At 42.1% G+C, this 20,210-nt stretch overlaps 2 protein-coding genes across 5 annotated transcripts in view; both read left to right on the top strand.

Moving 5' to 3' along the window:
- LOC120994421 (zinc finger protein OZF-like) overlaps positions 1-20,210 on the top strand; it is a 391,027-nt gene that overhangs the window by 94,179 nt on the left and 276,638 nt on the right. For all 4 annotated transcript variants that reach the window (XM_040422975.1, XM_040422974.1, XM_040422973.1 and 1 more), the window contains exon 3: positions 1,940-1,946. The gene's annotated coding sequence lies outside the window, so the exon portion shown is untranslated. The remainder of the gene's footprint in view (positions 1-1,939; positions 1,947-20,210) is intronic.
- LOC120994428 (zinc finger protein OZF-like) lies at positions 1,874-14,654 on the top strand. The gene is made up of 6 exons (XM_040422992.1): positions 1,874-1,925; positions 3,918-4,015; positions 4,501-4,558; positions 12,821-12,919; positions 13,019-14,066; positions 14,563-14,654. The coding sequence occupies exons 1-5, from the start codon at positions 1,892-1,894 to the stop codon at positions 13,948-13,950; spliced, it is 1,221 nt and encodes a 406-aa protein (XP_040278926.1). The 5' UTR covers positions 1,874-1,891; the 3' UTR covers positions 13,951-14,066; positions 14,563-14,654.

Here is a 20,210-nt window from a genome sequence, read left to right as displayed (position 1 = left end):
TGTGCTGGCTTGTCAGGGCTGAACAAGATGCCTGGCCCTGTCAATCAAGTGGCAGGGGGGAGTTTCTTCACCTGCGGGGACAACTTCTCACACTTTAAATAGGCAGCTCCTTTTCACAGAGCCGTTAGTATTGACTCTATAATTTATCCTATGCAGAGCTTATTTTTCCAAACAGTTTACCCTGCATTTTGAGTCTTATTATGCAGTTTTTGCTATGCTTGTAATGCGACCCATTGTGCATCACAGCCCATTTCATGGCAGTGCCTTGATAGGGGTATCTCTTTTTTTATCGAATAGTGTCCTTTTTAAATTAATATTGATATTTAACATTTAGGTCTACTTAATAAGTATTTTCCATGCTTTTCTATATATTGTTGGTGCAACATTTCTTTAATGTTCCTTCTTTGGTTGTTAATATAAAAAAAAAAAAAAAAAAATTCCAGTTGTATCACATGGTGCTTCCTGTCTGTGCAACACAGACTTCCTGTATTTGGAAAACATGACACTTCCTGTATGTGGAACACAGACTTCCTGTATTTGGAACACAAGATACTTCCTGTGTGTGGAACACAGACTTCCTGTATTTGGAACACATGATACTTCTTGTGTGTGGAATACAGACTTCCTGTATTTGGAACACATGACACTTCCTGTGTGTGGAACACGGACTTCCTGTGGCTAGCACCTTCCATAGGAGCCCATTCTGCACCAAGACTTTGTAAATACTGTAGGATATTTTAGGTACAGTTTAGTCAATTCATTTGTTAGAAGAGCACTGGCCTGATGTGCAGGATCAGCATGATGTCACTTCCTGTTTCCAGGACAGACTTCCCTATTAGCAGGGAAGAATTTGGACAGTTTCTAAGCACGCACCCCTGATGAATCGGAGAGTTCTTACCAGTTGAAACAGACTACAAGGACTTTTATTGTAAAACGATGTATTTAATAAATAAACTATAGGACATTTTGAGGACTGGTGGTGGAGCACTAAGGACCTATCAGTGGAATAATTATCTTCTGTATGGCTGAGAAGACCATTTGACACTAAGAGAAAAAATGAAATCTGGGTAAATATTAAGTCAACGTGTTAGTTGGTACCTCCAGAATTGTAAGTCACCCCTTATTTTCATTTTCATACTTACCGTAATCATGTTTTAGCTTGATTCTATCTGGATTATTTCTTGTTCTTCTTCATATACCTCAGTAATTGTATCATTAGTCCTTCATAATTCTCACTGTGTAAGATGTTTCTCTAAATTTGATTTTGCATTAAATCCTCCTTGTTCCTCAGACACAGGACTCTCACAGAGAAAGAGTTATTTGACAAACAATGGTCCTTTTGATGAGTGGTCCCCCAAGGATGGAGCAGGGTAGAAACCACATGGCTGCGAGGATATTAGACCTCACCCTGGAGATCATCTACCTGATAACAGGAGAGGTGAGAGTCTCACATCACATCACTCTTATCTCTATTAATAATACAGGTAATGACTGGAAAGGTGAAGGACTCTTAGAATACATGTAGTGATCGATGTCTCCCCATACACAGGATTACACTGTAGTGAAGAAGTCGTCTGGTGAGTGTGTGACACCCCATGTGTCAGGAGAATGGAGCAGAACCCCAGGAGCCATCACTGAGCCTCCACCTCATTCACTGATACATGAGCAGAAGATCCTAGAACTTACCAACAGGATCACTGAGCTGCTGACCGGAGAGGTGAGCGCTGCCGGGAATGCTGGGACATTATACAATAACGCCAAGGAGATGTCTGGAGGATGACTGTATGATTGTGTGTGTCAGGTTCCTATAAGGTGTCAGGATGTCGCTGTCTATTTCTCCATGGAGGAGTGGGAGTATTTAGAAGGACACAAGGATCTGTACAAGGACGTCATGATGGAGGATCACCAGCCCCTCACATCACTAGGTAAGAGAATGCAGTGACCCAGTGGTTCACAGCTAAAGAGTTAATGTCCTAATGTAGTATGGTTCATTGCTAAGTAGTTAAAGGGACACTGTCACCTGGATTTCACTTACTGAGTTATTAACATCACCACATCAGTCTCCACGATTTATATTAAAATATACTAGTATTACTGCCCTGTGTCTTTTCATTTGTCTAGAAAATAGCTTTTAATCATATGTTAATTACCTCGATAAGGAGCCCAAGGTGCTGTCCCTCCGGCCGTTGGAGCCCAGCCGTGCTCATTATCCTGAAGCCCAGCACCGCCCCACTGCTATTTTATTCACTGCTTATCGCCGACGTAATGTGTTTGTTGCGCCCGAAATCTCGCGCATTTCCGGGTTGAGCGAAGCTGGCGCATGCACACTTCGTTCTGTGAGGCCGATGCCAGGACACCGCGCGGGCGCTGACATGGGTATCCACGGCGCATGCAACACATTACGCCGGCGATGAGCAGTGAATAAATTAGCAGTGGGGTGGTGCTGGGCTCCAAGATAATGGGAGCGGCTGGGCTCCAACGGCCGGAGGGACAGCCCCTTGGGCTCCTTATTGAGGTAATTAGCATATTAATAAAAGCGATTTTATAGACAAACTACAAGACACAGGGCAGTAATACTAGTATATTTTAATATAAATCGTGGAGACTGATGTGGTGATGTTAATAGCCCAGTAAGTGAAATCCAGTTGACAGTGTCCCTTTAATGTATGATAACTATGCTTTTATAGTGATTGATTGTATTATGCCCCTATTATGATCCAAAAAGGTTGTATATGGGAAGGAGAAAGTCAAAAGTGTTTTCAAGAGGATAAGTCATCAGTATTTGATCGGTGGGGGTCCAACACCCGGGACCCTGCCAAGCAGCTGTTTTTGAAGGCAGTAGTGCAGCGGCCTTCTCTAAGCTTACCAGGAGCAGCGGCGTAGATTTTATAGTCGCTGTGCTTAGTATCGCAGACCAGCCCCGTTCACTTCAATGGGGCTGAGCTGCTCCTTGACCATGTGACTGATGAATGTGATGTCAAAGGGCCTAGGCAACGCTGGAGAAGGCCGTGGCGCTTCTGTGAGCTCCACTGCCTTCTCAAAACAGCTGATCAGCAGGGTTCACGGATGTCAGACACTCACCAAGCAGATACTGAAGACCTATCCAGAGGAGAGGTCATCAGTATAAAAGTCTCGGAAAACCCCTTTAACTGACAATCTTAGTAATAGCCTGGTGGTGGGCTGGGTCTGCCTCCAAGTTAGGGAGTCTTCTGATGAACTAGAGGAACTGCATGGACTAAGTCAATAAAGGTAATGTATGTTTACGGCTTTGGACTTTACTGTTTGTGGTTTGGGTTATATTGCTCGAGCGCCCGCCAAACTACTGAGTCGGACTGGCTATTTGTTCTAGGACTGCACCCTGCAGTTGGCATTGCAGATATATTGAGAAAGTACTTGCACGACTTTTGGTAAATTGGGAGGATTGTATGGTATATCTAGAGAGAGACTTAGGAGGATCACCATACTGCCTACCCATAGACATTTGGTAAATGCCTGCTATGTTATATGCTTGAAAACTCTGTCAACTACTTATGTTTAAGCCCGATAATTTCTCTCCTGCCTTGCACGCTGCTACCCAATTACCACCAAGGACACCTCAGCCACCTCCAGCAGGAGGCCCGAAAATCCAGGGTGTACCCTAGGGGGAAGAAGGGCGCCCCTCCATTCACTGCATGCTCTGCCTAGAGGAGTGCTGGAACATGGTTAGCCGCCATGAGGACTACCACCACTCTCTAGTCACTGCCACCCCCTCCCATCCTCTCCAACACAGCCATCACTCCTCCCCTGCAGGCCGGCGCTCTGCAAGAATACCTTCCTTGATTATAGAGGAGAGACCAGGTTTGAGGATCACCTAGATTCACCCATAATCTGATCATCCTACAGACAATGTATTCAGTCACTGGGTTTATTTTCGATAGATGAGTCCAGTAGGAGAAATCCACCAGAGAGATGTCCTAGTCCTCTATATTCCCAGGATTGTCCAGAGGAAAATCAAAATGTCCCACTGGATCATCAGGTGAGGTTTCTGCAAATCCACTATAGATTATGTTCATTACATGTTCCAGTAACTTCCCCAGTAGCAGTGTAGTGTATGCTCTGTATGATTTTGTTATACTGTGTTATCTATGCACAGAGATGATATGTCATTATAATCCTGACTGTAATCATAAGCAGATAACTGCCGTAAAGGGATCTGTACAGACCAAGAAGAGGCACCTACTATTAGGCTTAGTGGCCAGTGCAAAACTTGCAGGAGTTTATGTTTTTTGTTTAAATATAGATATTTGCACAGAAAATTAAAAATAACATCACCAAAAATTCTTAAAAAATGTGTGTAACATACAAAACGTGATTTAAAGAATAGGCCATTTTCTGATCACACATTCCCTTTAAGGCACATTGGTTCATGTCTTCTAGTGTTTTTTTTTTAAAATCTTTGGCTGGATATAAGATAAACTAGGGGTTCTTTTTCCTCACGTCTTTGATGTGATATTCTTGCAGGAAATATATGGTGGAATGAAGAGTGGACCAGAAAACCCCACATCAGTCTCAGTGAATGGTAAGAGTAAGGCCTATTGCACACGACCGTATGGCTTTTTCAGTGTTTTGCGATCCGTTTTTCACGGATCCGTTGTTCCGTTTTTTGTTTCCGTTGTGTTTCCGTTTCTGTTCCGTTTTTCCGTTCCGTTTTTCCGTATGGCATATACAGTATACAGTAATTACATAGATAAAATTGGGCTGGGCATAACATTTTCAATAGATGGTTCAGCAAAAAACGGAACGGAAACGGAAGACATACGGATGCATTTCCGTATGTGTTCCGTTTTTTTGCGGACCCATTGACTTGAATGGAGCCACGGACTGTGATTTGCGGGCAATAATAGGACATGTTCTATGTTAAAACGGAACGGAAAAACGGAAAAACGGAAACGGAATGCATACGGAGTACATTCCGTTTTTTTTGCGGACCCATTGAAATCAATGGTTCCGTATACGGACCGTATACGGACCGCAAAAAACGGCCAGTAAACGGGAAAAAAAAACGGCCGTGTGAAAGAGGCCTAACATAGTATTATAGTTTGTAAGGCTGAAAAAAGACATACGTCCATCCAGGTCAGCCTATACCCCCTGCAAAGTTGATCCATTGGAAGGTTTAAAAAAAACTGAGGTAAAAGTCAATTTCCCTGGATCAATAACTATTTTCTAGTAACTGTAACCGTAATATTATTCTCCAAAAATACATCCGGGCCCCTCTTCTTTTAATGAATTCACCATCACCATCTCCTCTGGAAGAGAGATCCATACTCTAAGGATCATTAGGGGTCCATAAACCAGTCACCAGGGGGTATTTGGGTCTATATGCTAGTCTTTAGGGCTGATTGGGGTCTATGTACCAGTCACTAGTGGCATATCTCAAACTGTCTGGGCCCCACAAATTTTTTTTAATGTCCCCCCACCTTCTTCACAACCCCTTCCTCCCATGCAACCCCCACTCCTGCGGCTAGTCAAGATCTCTTCCTCAGACCAGGTCAGTCAGCCTTTCCGTCCATACCTACATGTATATACTGTCACTGTATATAATGACATTGTATAAAACTGTTGCCCTGAAAATAAAATCTTTTAGTCCACCTCCAGGACAGGCTTCTTCTGAGTTCGGGCCCAGTAGCAGCTACGCCCCTGACTACGAGTTATTGGGGTTCATTTGCCAGAGAGAGCAACTACTACACAAATGTGTGTTTCTCAACAATATATATGCGTTGTCTAAGGGGTACTCTTTCTCCTTTTAGAAAGCCCATTGTTCTCTGAGTACGCGTGCGCAGTATTGTAAGCCAGTCGATGCCCCTCTGGGTTTCTGGGAAAGGCATTTAAATTAGCTTTCCTAAACCTATCTGACGACATGATAATTTGCCTATATTTTACCCAGAAATCCAAAGGAGTGTTGTCCTGCCTACAATAGTTCCCCCCCAATAGAAAAACACCTCCACGCAATTTATAGACAAAATATACTTTATTAAATAGGTCATAAAAATAAAATCATGAATACTTACCGTACATAAGTATCAATATAGCAGCAATGAATATACCAGAGAGGACATAGTCTCTTACCAATGTCTCAATGCCAATAATGAATAATGCACCTAAGGGTCCATTCACACGTCCGTTTTTTCTTTCCTGATCTGTTCCGTTTTTTGCGAAACAGATCTGGACCAGATCTGGACCCATTCATTTTCAATGGGTCCTGGAAAAAATCGGACAGCACAATGTGTGCTGTCCGTTTCCGTTGTTCCGTTCCGCATGTCCGTTTAAATATAAAACATGTCCTATTCTTTTCCGCAAAATTCGGATCCTGGTACAATACAAAGTCAATAGATCCGCAAAAAACGGATGACATACGGATGTCATTACGTATGTCATCCGTTTTATGTGGATTCCGTTCCTGGAAATTAAATTTTAATTTTTAATTTTTTTTTTCCAAAGAAATCCAAACAACTTTATTTGCTTATTGAAATTTATACATGTTTCCGTTTTTTGCGGATCCGCAAAAAAACGGATGACATACGGATGACATACGGAAACATTTTCAGGAACAACGGATACGCAAAAAACGGACCGAAAATCGGGATATAGAAAAATACTGACATGTGAATGTAGCCTAACACTGATATTATATTGTAGTTCACCCGTAAGAGCAACGTATCAATCTCAAGTCTAGTGTTGAAAGTACTAAAGTAGTAGAAAACAGAAGGTAAATGCATGTGGTTTAACGACCGATACAGCAGCGTCTTCCTCTCAACGTAAAAAGCCTTTTTGGACGAAACGGCGTTGGAGGACGCTGCTGTATTGGTCGGTAATCCACATGCAAGTTGCTCTTATGGGTGAACTACGATATAATATCGGTGTTGGGTGCATTTTTCATTATTGGAATTGAGACATGTGGATTGGACGTGACTGATGAGGCAGCGCCCTCTATGTCCTCTCTGATATATTCACTCCTGCTATATTGATACTTATGTCGGTATTCATTTTATTTTTATGATCTATTTAATAAAGTATATTTTGTCTATAAATTGAGTGGAGTTTTTTTTTCTATGGGGGGGGTCTTAGTGTATGTAGGTATACCTCTGCCATTTATGGTTGGTTTGTATCCCGGTTCAGAATTAGGTGTCAACTGCCTACAATAGTTGTCAATTATATTAACTGGTCTCCATAATAGAAATAGTACTAACCCAGAGGTTCCCTTTAAGGTCTTGCAACTAGAAATGGTGTTCTGATCTGCTCTTTTCTGATTAAGGGCTTTTGCGGTGAAAGAACTAGTTGCAGATGTGAGGCTGGCTTAGCTATTTTTTAAGCTTTGCTACTTATGCATGTTTAAAAGGCAGAAAGGGATCTCTAGGTATAATTATAGCTCTGTCCTCTTCACCTGAGCATACATCATCTGTATAGTAAAAACAGACAATACCTTCAGCAATTTTATTTCACCATTTTGGACCAACGTCAGATGAACCCCCAAATTTACATTCAACTAAAAGTGAGACGAGAGAATTACATCCCACAAAACGTATACATTTCTCAATGAAACATGCAAGCCAATTCTCTTTCAGTGAATGCCAGGTCCATCGCCTGGCCATCAATACTGCGCTCATGTACTTGCCATTCTAGGAGCATCGTCTGACCTACAATACTGTGCATGTATATTCACCTTACCATGGGCTCTCCATAATGAGAAAGAGAATTTCTGGGTAAAATATAGGCAAATTATCATGTCGTCAGATAGGTTTAGGAAAGCTAATTTAAATATCTTTCCCAGAAACCCAGAAGAGCATTGTCTGGCCTACAATACTGCGCACGCGTACTCGGAGTTAAATGGTACCCCTTAGACAATGCATATATATTCTTCAGAAACACACGTTTGTGTCTCTCTCCGGCACATGAACCCCAATAACTCGCAGTCAGGGGCGTAGCCCGTCCGGGAGGAGGACTAAATGATTTTATTTATTTTATTGTCAGTGCAACAGTATTAGGTCTCTCTCTCCCCCTCTCTCCCTCTCTGAACAAAATCTTTCAAAAAATTTGACAAACTGCAAATGAATCTTGCCTGGTTCTTGCCAGTTTATTATCATTTGGGGTAAATTTATATAATTAGGTTGAGTGCAGGGCATTTATCTTAGAAACATGAGGGTTTGGGTTACAGTTGATCTGCCTCATAGGGGAGTGGTTTGATTGATTGATTGTGGTAGGGACTTACAGAGGATGGGATAGACATAGGAGAAGCCCTTTAGGCGAGAGTGAGAAGAGCTCATGTGCAGATTTTATATTCAGGTTGTTATTACAAATATTGAGAGGAGCTGAGTTACAGTAAGGTTTATAGGTTCAAAAAAAATTGTATAGATGAAAACAGTGAACTCAGTTGGTAATACATTTACGGTAATAAAAGTGACCATTTCTGCACTTATTTCCCTTTCCCTGAGCAGTTCAATGTCTCTGAATTGATAGACCAAATCCGTAAACAGAACAGTAAAACAGACACTAAAAATATATCATATTTCAGAGTTTTCAATTTTATACTGCTATGTATTATTTAAATTTTAAAAGAAATTAAAGGGGTTGTCTCATCACAGACAATAGCGGGTATATCGAGAATGGAGTCCCGAAAGTGTTGGAGGGCGCACTGCATATGCCCAGCCGACCTCCATTTAATTTCTATAGGGCCGCTGAAAATATCCGAGCTGGCTCGGCCAATTCCGTCGGGCCTATAGAAGTGAATGGGAGCAGTGGCCGGTCATGCGCGGTGCGCTCCCAATCAGTTCTATGGGGAGCGCTCTTGGTGGTGGCCGGACCGGAGTCCTCCAGCCACCAACTTGCGGGGCTCCATTCCCGATATAGGTGCGGGACCTGCACCTTTAAGACAACGGGGGCATATCCTAGCGATATGCCCCCATTGTCTGTGATGAGACAACCCCTTCAAAGTACTAGAGATGAGTGATTGTAAACTAGTCAAAATTATCCTGAATTTCCCAAAGATTCCGATTGATAGCAAATCCAAAAGTTTTTTAATTGGATTCGAACGAATGGCTCAAAATGGAATTTGCCAATTTACTGATCAGAAGACAGCACAACAGGGAAGTGAAGGTGAAGAAAGAGGATCCCAACTGGGTGATGCCCTGGCTTTCACACGTGCCTATAATTCCTTGCAGTCAACCAATAAAGAGGGATGATATTTACATGTGTCAATAGGCACCATATCTGAACCCACCAAAGAAGCCTTGTGTATCCTGAGGTTGTACACTAATGTGACAGGACATTTGTCAGAAAGACTGGAAAAGAAGCTTCATTTTTAGACAATCAATAACGTTAGTGTAAGGTCAGACAGGGGCAGGTTTCGTGAAGGTAATATCTAGTAGCCACTTGCAGTCAATGCTACATAGCAATATTTAAAGCTATAGTACTCAATTTATTATTAAAAAGTGTATCAGCCCAATCTACAACTCTTAATTCATAATAACAGAAATTTTCTACAATATTCTTCCAATTTGTCCGTCATGTTCCGTTCTGTGCTGCTGTTGCCGCTACTACTACCCTTACGCAGCTGCATATCTCTTGCCTTGTCCAACATGTTTCATACTTTGCTGTAGCTGCTGAAACTGCTCTCAAAAAGGAGATAATTTTCTGATGGCTTTTGTAATAAGTCATTAATTCTTCATTGTCTAGGATGAAATATATTTTATTTAAAATAACACCAAACCTGTTGGAAGAAAAATCATAATTTTTGGACTGTATGTTAAAAAACAACCAGTAATTGCTTCTTCCGAATTCCGATATTCCTATGTGTGTACTAACACCAGCAGACATCTTCGCCAAAAAGGGAAAAAGGCCTAAACATTTTTAAATGGCCTAAAAGATCTGAGAGTGCAGTGTTATTACACAATCTGTTTGTTACCACCAGCTACCATCCATTTACCTATAGCCATATATGTTGCTGTCATTTTGTCAGTAATTTGTCAGAGTACTTTCGACTTGGATCAAATTTATTCCTACCCGAATTCAATCTGCCAACTACCGTGTTTTTTGCCCCATAAGACGCGATGTGGGGAAAATGCCAATGTGTCTTATAGGGTGAATATTAATTAGAGCTTCCATTATAGAAGTGCTCCTTAGTACCAGAGGACCGGGAAGCGGTGAATGCAGTGTTCCTAGGGCTCTGTACTCACCGCTTTCTGGTCCACTGCCATCGGCTCTGCTGTGACTGCGCACAGGATCATGACGTCAGCGCTCTGTGACCTCACGCTGTGCCCATCAGGTCACAGCAGAGCGCAGCACGGTAGGAACAGAAGAGACCTGGATTCTACAAGCAGAGTTGGTGGCATCTGGAGCAGGTGAGGTAAGTTGATTATTTTTTTCAGTTGGGATTATCTCCTCTTCTACTGGAAGTGAAAACTTGGTCAGGACTCTTCCCTCTAAAGGAACAACTTTTAGCATATGAAGCAGTGGAAAAATGGCCCAAGGGTCATTGAAAAGGTTTAGGCAGGGAGGCCTGGTTTGATCCTTGCTATGGGGCCCTTACTCTTCTATGTATACCACTGCCACCAGTAATCCAATATTGATGGCCTTTACTGAAAATAGGTCAACAATATCTAGAACCTAGATGGGCTCTTTTTTCTGATATTTAAAGGGAGCCTATCAACAGTTTCAACCATGCAAAACTGCTGACAGCACTAGGTAGAGGCCGAGGAGAACAAGAAAACTTTTGTGAAGCTTTAATAATCTTTAGTAGTGTGAACAGTAACTTTTATTCTGACAAATTCTTCCCCTGCAAGTGCCCAAAAGGTAGAGCTTTACTGTGAAGTGCTCTCTGCACTGAGTTACTTCATAGTCTTCACAGAGTAACAGCTGCAGAATCCAAGCAGGAGACCATTACAGCTGTCTTCCAGTGCAAGAGAGGTGGCCTGTGAAACAGAGAGTACTTCACAGTGAAGGTCCACCTCTGTTTCTTGTAGGAGCACAATTTGACAGAATAAAAGTTGATATTCAAACTCTCCTGATAATAAAAGCTCTACAAATGGTTTGTGTGTGTGTCAGGTTCTCCTCAGCCTCCTAGTAGTGCTGTCAACAATTTTGCATAGTCAAGGTTTAACCTCCTAATAGTCCCGTTATAATTGGAAAAAATTGGTACCAGCTAGAGATATGGGCTTTGTATTGTTTGAAAGCTGGAATTCCTTCAGTACATCGGGATGCTGTGAATTCAGCTGAAAGTAAAAGTAAAAGCAGGTTTTACCCACGATTATTCCCGACTCAACTTCTAACAGTGATATCTCCTGTTTAGCTTGGACCAATGCTGTCATTTTGGTCTTGTATGAAAGCCTGGAATGCCAGCTTTCAAACAAGACCTAGCTGCTACCATTGAGGATGGTCTAAAGCAGCCCTCCCCTTCCACTTCTGCCCAAGCTCAGCTCCGGCAGAACAGTTAGGCTGGGTTCACACGAGCGTGTCCGGATTAGTTCCGGATGCGTCCCGGTGTGTTGCGGCAAACCCGCGCGAGTAGGAATGCAATTGCAGTCAGTTTTGACTGCGATTGCGTTCCGATGTTCAGTTTTTATCGCGCGTGTGCAATGTGTTTTGCACGCGCGTGATAAAAAACCGACTGTGGTACCCAGACCCGAACTTCTTCACTGAAGTTCAGGTTTGGGTTCGGTGTTGTGTAGATGTTATTATTTTCCCTTATAACATGGTTATAATGGAAAATAATAGCATTCTGAATACAGAATGCATAGAAGGTGATCAGTTGAGGGTTAAAAAATAAAAAAAATTAACTCACCTTCTCCTCTTGTTCGCGTAGTTCTCCCGGTCTTTAGTTCTTTAAAAAGATGAACTATGGGCTAAAGGACCTTTGGTGACGTCAGATCACATGCTCCAATCACATGGTACATCACCGCGGTGATGTACCATTTGATTGGAGCATGTGATCTGACGTCACCAAAGGTCCTTTAGCCCATAGTTCATCTTTTTAAAGAACTAAAGACCGGGAGAACTACGCGAACAAGAGGAGAAGGTGAGTTAATTTTTTTTATTTTTTAACCCTCAACTGATCACCTTCTATGCATTCTGTATTCAGAATGCTATTATTTTCCCTTATAACCATGTTATAAGGGAAAATAATACAGTGTATAGACTGTCACCTAGCAACCGTGCGTGAAAATCGCACCGCATCCGCACTTGCTTGCGGATGCATGCGATTTTCACGCAACCCCATTCACTTCTATGGGGCCTGCGTTGCGTGAAAAATGCAGAATATAGAGCATGCTGCGATTTTCACGCAACGCATAAGTGATGCGTGAAAATCATCGCTCATCTGAACAGCCCCATTGAAATGAATGGGTCCAGATTCAGTGCGGGTGCAATGCGTTCACCTACCGCATTGCACCCGCGCGGAAATCTCGCCCGTGTGAACGCAGCCTTAAAGTGGTTATCCAACACCTAAAATGCCTCCCCATACTCTCGGGCCCCTCACAGAGGTTTCACTCACCTGTTCCCCGGCACCCACATCGCTTCTGACGCTCACAGAGCCGCCGCTGCATCTCCCTGTCGCACGGATGTAAAACATCCAGCACTGGGGGGGCAGCCAATAGCAGGCCACAACGGGAATGAACCACTGTGGCCTGGTATTGGCTGCTCCCGCCCGACACTGGATGTTTTCATACCCGCAATGGGGAAATGCAGCGACGGCTGTGTGGGCGTCAGAACATTTGGTAGTGCATTTTGTAGTGCTTCTGATTTATCACATAGAAAAATTATAAAATAGTAATTATTTGGTTTCTTTTGCCAGGTGTAGACCGTATGAGAGGATCAGATTCACATCACATTTCATCTTCCTCTTTTGATGTAGAAGATAATCAAGCACAGATTGGCAAAAAGAGAACTGGGCATAGATTGGTTAAACATTTTGCATGTTCTAAATGTGGGAAATATTTTAAAAGAAAATGTAGTCTTTCCATACATGAGAATACTCACAAAGATAAAAGACCATTTACATGTTCAGAATGTGGGAAATATTTTAGTCGGAAATCGCGCCTTATGGAACATCAGAGAAGTCACACAGGGGAGAAGCCATTTTCATGTTCAGAATGTGGTAAACGTTTTAGTAAGAAATTAAGTCTTGTTGAACATCAGAGGAGTCACACAGGGGAAAAACAAAATTCATGTTCAGAATGTGGGAAATGTTTTTACCTTAAATCAGCGCTTGTGACCCATCTAAGAACTCACACAGGGGAGAAACCATTTTCATGCTCAGAATGTGGGAAATGTTTTAGCCAAAGATATAGTCTTGTGGGACATATAAGAACTCACACAGGAGAGAATCCATATCCATGTTCAGAATGTGGGAAGTGTTTTAGGAAAAAAGGACATCTTGTTCTTCATCAGAGAACTCACACAGGAGAGAAGCCACATTTATGTTCAGAATGTGGGAAATGTTTTAGCCATGAACAAGATCTTGTGAAACATCTAAGAATTCACACGGGGGAGAAGCCGAATTCATGTTCAGAATGTGGGAAATGTTTTAACCATCAATCAGATCTTGTGAAACATTTAAGAATTCATACAGGAGAGAAGCCATATTCATGTACAGAATGTGGGCAAAAATTTCGTGTCAGACCAAATCTTGTTGGCCATCTGAGAACTCACACGGGGGAGAAGCCATTTTCATGTTCTGAATGTGGGAAATGTTTTAGTCACAGATACAGCCTTGCAGGACATCTGAGAACTCACACCGGGGAGAAGCCGTTTTCATGTTTAGAATGCGGGAAGTATTTTCGTCACAAATCAACGTTTATGAGACATCAAAGAATTCACATAAGGAAGAAGCCATTTTCATGTGCCGTGTGTGGGCAATGTTTTAGTTGGAAATCGGGTCTTCAGTCACATCAGAAATCTCACTCTGGTGTTAAGTCATTGTAATGTACAGATTATATGAAATGTTTTAGTAATGGAGCTCCAGGGTAGGACCTTTTACCACATGATGGCTTCTGATGTATAAATTAAAGAGCCTCTGTCACCATGGTCAACCCTATTTAGGCTACTTTCACACTAGCGTTCGGGGCTCCGCTTGTGAGCTCCGTTTGAAGGGTCTCACAAGCGGCCCCGAACGCATCCGTACTGCCCTAATGCATTCTGAGTGGATGCGGATCCGCTCAGAATGCATCAGTCTGGCAGCGTTCAGCCTCCGCTCCGCAAGCGGACACCTGAACGCTGCTTGCAGCGTTCGGGTGTCCGCCTGGCCGTGCGGAGGCAAACGGATCCGTCCAGACTTACAATGTAAGTCAATGGGGACGGATCCGTTTGAAGTTGACACAGTATGGCTCAATTTTCAAACGGATCCGTCCCCCATTGACTTTCAATGTAAAGTCTGGACAGATCCGTCTGAACTACTTTCACACTTAGAATTTTTTTTAAACTATAATGCAGACGGATCCATTCTGAACGGATCCAAACGTCTGCATTATAGGAGCGGATCCGTCTGTGCAGACACCAGACAGACCCGCTCTGAACGCAAGTGTGAAAGTAGCCTAAATCAGGCATACTGCCTGGCACAGTTGATTATGATGAGCTCACTACTCACTACTACTCTGCTTTCTGCAATTGATTTATTAACATGCTTATGAGATGGATAGGCCTGACCCTTGGTGCTCCAAGCACCTCATTAGCATGTTAATAAAAAATTAAGATTTCTCTGCAGTGGAAAATCTGACTGCAGAAAGCAAGCTAGCGTTGAGCTCACCATGATGACCCCTACCAGGCAGTGTGCCTGGTCCAATAGCGTTGGTCATGGTGACAAATGCTCTTTAAATGTCCTGCATTAGAAGATGAAGGTTGCTTTTCTCCAAAAACTGAACATACTATGTCCAGAGGATGTGTATGATAATACAGCGTTGCTCCATTTACTTTAGAGCCAAGCTGCAACACCAGTGGCAACTTATTGACAGGTGTATCACTGTTTCTGAAAGAGAACAACCACATTTTTCTAATCCTAGGTCAAACATACCATATATGCACCCCAGTAGGTAAAGGTATCTACTGCCACTTAAAAGTAGCTTCCTGCTGATGGATTGATGGAAAGATTAAAAGGGGGCACTATCATAAGATATTGGAGATTCGGAGTCCCATATATTTTTCTTGCACATTGTCACTGTTTGCCCCTGATGATAGGGTACATGTGTGCCATAGAATTCCCTTAAGTTGACTCACAATGTGCGGCAACCCTCTGGGTAGTGCATGGAAGATAGCAGTGGTAGTTATGGCTCCAAGAGTAGTTGTAGTACTCAAAGTTCATGGTGGCAATCCTTCCACTGGCTCTCCCTAGGGCTGTGCAGTGACTGGGGGTTCACCCTTTCTTCCCTCAGGACACACCCTGGCCTTGGGGCTCCTGCGTGATATCAGTTGGGGTGCCCTTGATGTTGGATAATTGGCATGGTATGAGGCAGGACCAGTAAAAAGGACCATTGGTTGCAATAAATAAAATCTCACTTTATTAAGTTGATGATAGGTATTGTAGTACAAATAGCACCAAAGGCTTAGTTCTCAACAGAACCACTAGCATACAAATGAGGTTCCTATTCGTGGCAGGTTGTTCCAGCAGAGAACAGTCTTCTTGAGCTCTCTGGATCCGCTGTTGCCAGATTGCCCCATTGACTGTGATGGGGTCCGGCAATGATCCGGCCCCTACCCAGCAAACATGCCAGCATTCAGTCAGACTGCTGAGTACCAGACAGCTGATTGTATTCTGGTACCGTCCGGCAATGACTGATCTAGAGAGCTTCGGCAGACTGTTCTCTGCTGGAACTCTTGCCTTAGATATGGGAGGTCAATCTGTCTCAAAGTATAGGGGATGCTTTTGCAGTGTTGCCAATGAGTCCAATGCACGGCTTTGTGAACCTTCTATGACACCTGGTCTCTTTTTTTTCAGGAGTCTTTGGTAGGAGAGTAGCTTCCTTGGCAACTGTAGTCTCAGAAACTAAAGTTCTCTGAACTTGGGCCTAGTTAGCAGGAGCTTGAACAGACATGTCTTATTCCCTAGTCTCTACACTCAAACTCTCGAACTGGGGGAGGGGGGCTGACCTGGTCCTTCACTCTGGTAACCTAAGCACTTTGTCAATATTAACCATCTGTTGCCCATAAATGTTATAATGTTCACACAAAACACAACAAATCACAACATATAACTCAAGAAGATTACATTAACTCCTTTGGTAATAATTAACTCTTTGCAGTAGTTCTTCTGGGTTCCTGTAACAACCCACATAATGATGTTAATATGATAACAACATAAAGAAATATTTAAAACATAAAAGTGGAATTTCCTTTTTTCCTCATCCGCCTCCAAAAAATTGATGTTAATCAATAAGTTCTATATATACCAAGGTAACAACAATAGTAAGCTACATTAAAGCTACTTTCACACTAGCGTTAAAGTTTTCTGGTATTGAGTTCCGTCATAGGGGCTCAATACCGGAAAAATAAAAAATGCGGGACAAAACTGAACTGAACAGAACGGAATGCTCCAAAATGCATTCCGTTCCGTTGAGTTGCGTTCCCAGACTGGAGAGTAAACCACAACATGTTGTATTTTGCTTTCCGTCCTGGGTATGCGGAGCAAAATAGATCCGCCATCACCCCAATGCAAGTCAATGGGGACGGATTGGTTTTCTCTGGCACAATCTGCCACAATAGAAAACGGATCCGTCCCCCATTGACTTTCAATGGAGTTAATGACGGATCCGTTTTGGCATTGTTAAAAATATGTTAAAGATAATACAACTGGATTAGTTCAAACGGATGCAGATGGTTGTATTATCAGTAACGGAAGCGTTTTTGTTGGACTCTGCTGGATCCAGTAAAAACGCTAGTATGAAAGTAGCCTTAGTCCTGCAAAGCAAGCCACCATGAGGCTACATCAATAAAAAATGAAAATGTTCTCTTGGAATGGCTGTTGGGATGCATCGAAATAAACTTTTTTTTCCTTCTTGCATGAGACGTGTTACTGTTACAAAAAAGTAGTGAAAAATACCACCATAATTATAATGACCCATTGAACTGAAGTAACATGTTAGTTATGCAAAATGGTAAACAGTGGAAATTTATGGTGCAAAAAACAATCCGTGCTGTTTTTCCTTTTTCTTCCAATTAATTAAGAAATAAAGTTACATGTACCCCAAAATATTTAGTAGAACAAAATGGGCTATATCTCAAAATGAGAGTAAAGCAGCTTAGGTAGGATACTGGCTCCCCTTAAAGAGACCAGCCCTGTAAGAAGACTTACTGGAGATGATCCATGGGAAAACAATATGCAAAGAGGTATTTCCAAAGGAAGAGAACCTTCTTGCTAAGAACACCTTGTGGACGTGTCTCTATATGAGTCAAAATCTGAATTTTTAACAAGCCTTGGGATATGACAAAAGAAAATAGTGAAGCCATGCATCCAACCATAGACAACTGTTTTGGGGTGCTTGCCCCTCATCAGTATAGAGTAGGATTCTGGCTGGCTGAGTGCGATGTCTTGGATGCAGCTTAGGTAGGGTACTGGCTCACTTTAAAGCCCTGTCTGTAGGGTTATATAGACTTTTCTTTATCTATAGCTCCTTGAATTGCCTTACTGTAATGATTTTGTTTGTTTCTTTATGTTCTTTGCACCATTCATTTTGTATGTTCAGCAGTCAGACATTCTTACTATATTATATGTATACAAGAGAAGTCCTCTGATATATGACTACTTGATATGTTTTATTAAACAATCTTGAAATAAAATGTGTCAAAATAAAAGAAAACATTACTGCTTAAGTGCTTAGAACAGTGGCTGAGCCGAACATGTATGCATATTGTTTAGGAATAGCAGAAAAAGACACTGCCAGATACGTCTGCTGGCGGCTTATCTCCAAAAAGAACAAAAGGATTGGGTGAAAATAATAATTTTTCCTGAATCTTCTCTCCCCCAACGTCATTTGTCAGGGGGGAGTTAGGGGCTCCACACACACACAATAGAGTGTCAGCCAAACCTGCTGTCCTCAACGGGTTCTGCCAACCAAGACTAATGTGTATGGGCAGCTTTACTCAAATCAGCTCCAGACAAGAGCAACCAAGGGGAAAAGACTGGAAACTCTAATCTTCAATATCGTGTTCATAAGAAGCCACATCCCCTCAAGAAATGCATTGGAATTAGAAGGAAACCACTTGAGGAATGCAAAGGGATTCTAAAGAAATTAGGGTATGTTTCAGATATTATGCTTCTACTGAACATTATGCTAAAAACTGTAAAACCTCTATTGATTACATAAAATAAGAGATTGACAACCATGTGCAAGAACATCAACCATCTCAACTCTACCTTCCATCACTTGTACATACCCCTCCTGCACCAAAGAATGGCTGTGAGAAGGCAGATCAAGCAGCAAGTCCTACTGTATCTTCTTTATGCACAGATGTTTGCAGAAAAAAACTTTTAGTGTAGATATACAGTACAGACCAAAGAGTTTTCTTTATTTTCATGACTATGAAAATTGTAGATTCACACTGAAGGTATCAAAACTATGAATTAACACATGTGGAATTATATACATAACAAACAAGTGTGAAACAACTGAAAATATGTCATATTCTGGGTTCTTCAAAGTAGCCACCTTTTGCTTTGATTACTGCTTTGCACACTCTTGGCATTCTCTTGATGAGCTTCAAGAGGTAGTCCCCTGAAATGGTTTTCACTTCACAGGTGTGCCAAGTGCTCCATCATCCCTAGAGGCTTGAGGGTGCAAAAATTTCCCGCATGGGAAGTTACTGTGGAATTTAAGGAGACCTGGGAACAGGGACTCCTACAATGCTCCAAAATATTGATGGACATGTTGATTGTACATGATAAGGAATTGTTACAACGGACCAAACTCAGGCTTATTGAATTAGAATCAAAATTGGATCAGCATGATAGGGATAAGGTTGCATTGTTTCAGGCGAGATTAAAAGAAACACTGGAAAGTTTTGATAAAGAGATTATGATAGGCAAAAAAACGAAATTCCAACGTGACAAAGGTGATTTTGAAAGGAAACAGGCCTTCAGGTGGAAACATAGTGGTAACACACGGGCACCCTCTAGGGGTTATCAAACAAATAATGCAATTGTAAAACAGGCGACCCCAGGTACGACTAGTGATGCAGATTTTTTATCCGAAAACAGCGAAGACAGCGAACTCGGAGGGGACTACGAAAATCCCAGAAGAAAGGGACCTCAATTACGCAGGGGCAACAATCAATCAGTGCCATACAAGAAACGGATGTAGAAACCAGTCATTTACAGGTTAGCGGGTCACTACAGGTCATAAATCTCTCCTCTCATATATTATCAGAGCAAGAAAGACTTGTCCTACAAAAGGGACTGTCCTTCTCCCCTATGAATACATTGGATAGGTTTGAGTTTGTGAAGGATATTTATTTATTTTGTAGACAGTTATGTTTCAAATTACTTTATGCCCAACCCACACTTGTGACACAACTGATGGAGGATGAACGTGGTGTCTTTCTTGACTTAATGGACCTATTGAAGGAGAGTGAGAGCGACCTGGGTAGGAGACCCTTTAGTTTATCGAAACCGTCCACAATTACACCATCATTGAGTCTCTTTCCTAATATCAACTTGTTTTTTCAAGCTGTGCTCCAGGAAGTCCGGAAACTCCAAAAAAATACTACTAGGGGAAGAAATATGGCCGTAACAGAATCCATTATCATCAAACAACTGCAACAAAACAGCTCCTTTGTTATAAAGGAAGCTGATAAAGGTGGGACACGGGTAAATATTTAAATGAGGCCAAACGGCAATTAGGTAATAAGATCTTTTACACTCCCATTCCAGCAGATCCTACAACCACTTTCAAGAAAAAATTGGATCAACTCCTGAAAAGGGCCTTTGACATGAAAATCATCACGAAACGGGAACTCCAATTTTTGGAGGTGAGTTGCCCTATTACACCAACCTTTTACATGTTGCCTAAGGTGCATAAAAATTTGGAGGATCCACCAGGTCGGCCAATTGTGGCTGGGATTGGGGGCCTTTGCGAACAAGCATCTATTTATTTAGACTTCTTTTTACAGCCGTTCGTTCTGGGCCTAAAATCCTATATACGTGACTCCATGCACCTCATCCAGCAACTGAAGGATGTTACCTTACCACCTGACATTTT

Source organism: Bufo bufo, chromosome 3, assembly GCF_905171765.1.
Source record: "Bufo bufo chromosome 3, aBufBuf1.1, whole genome shotgun sequence".
Classification (NCBI taxonomy): domain Eukaryota; kingdom Metazoa; phylum Chordata; class Amphibia; order Anura; family Bufonidae; genus Bufo; species Bufo bufo.
Note: the sequence above shows the minus strand (reverse complement) of the source record. Positions and strands in the feature narration are given on the sequence as shown.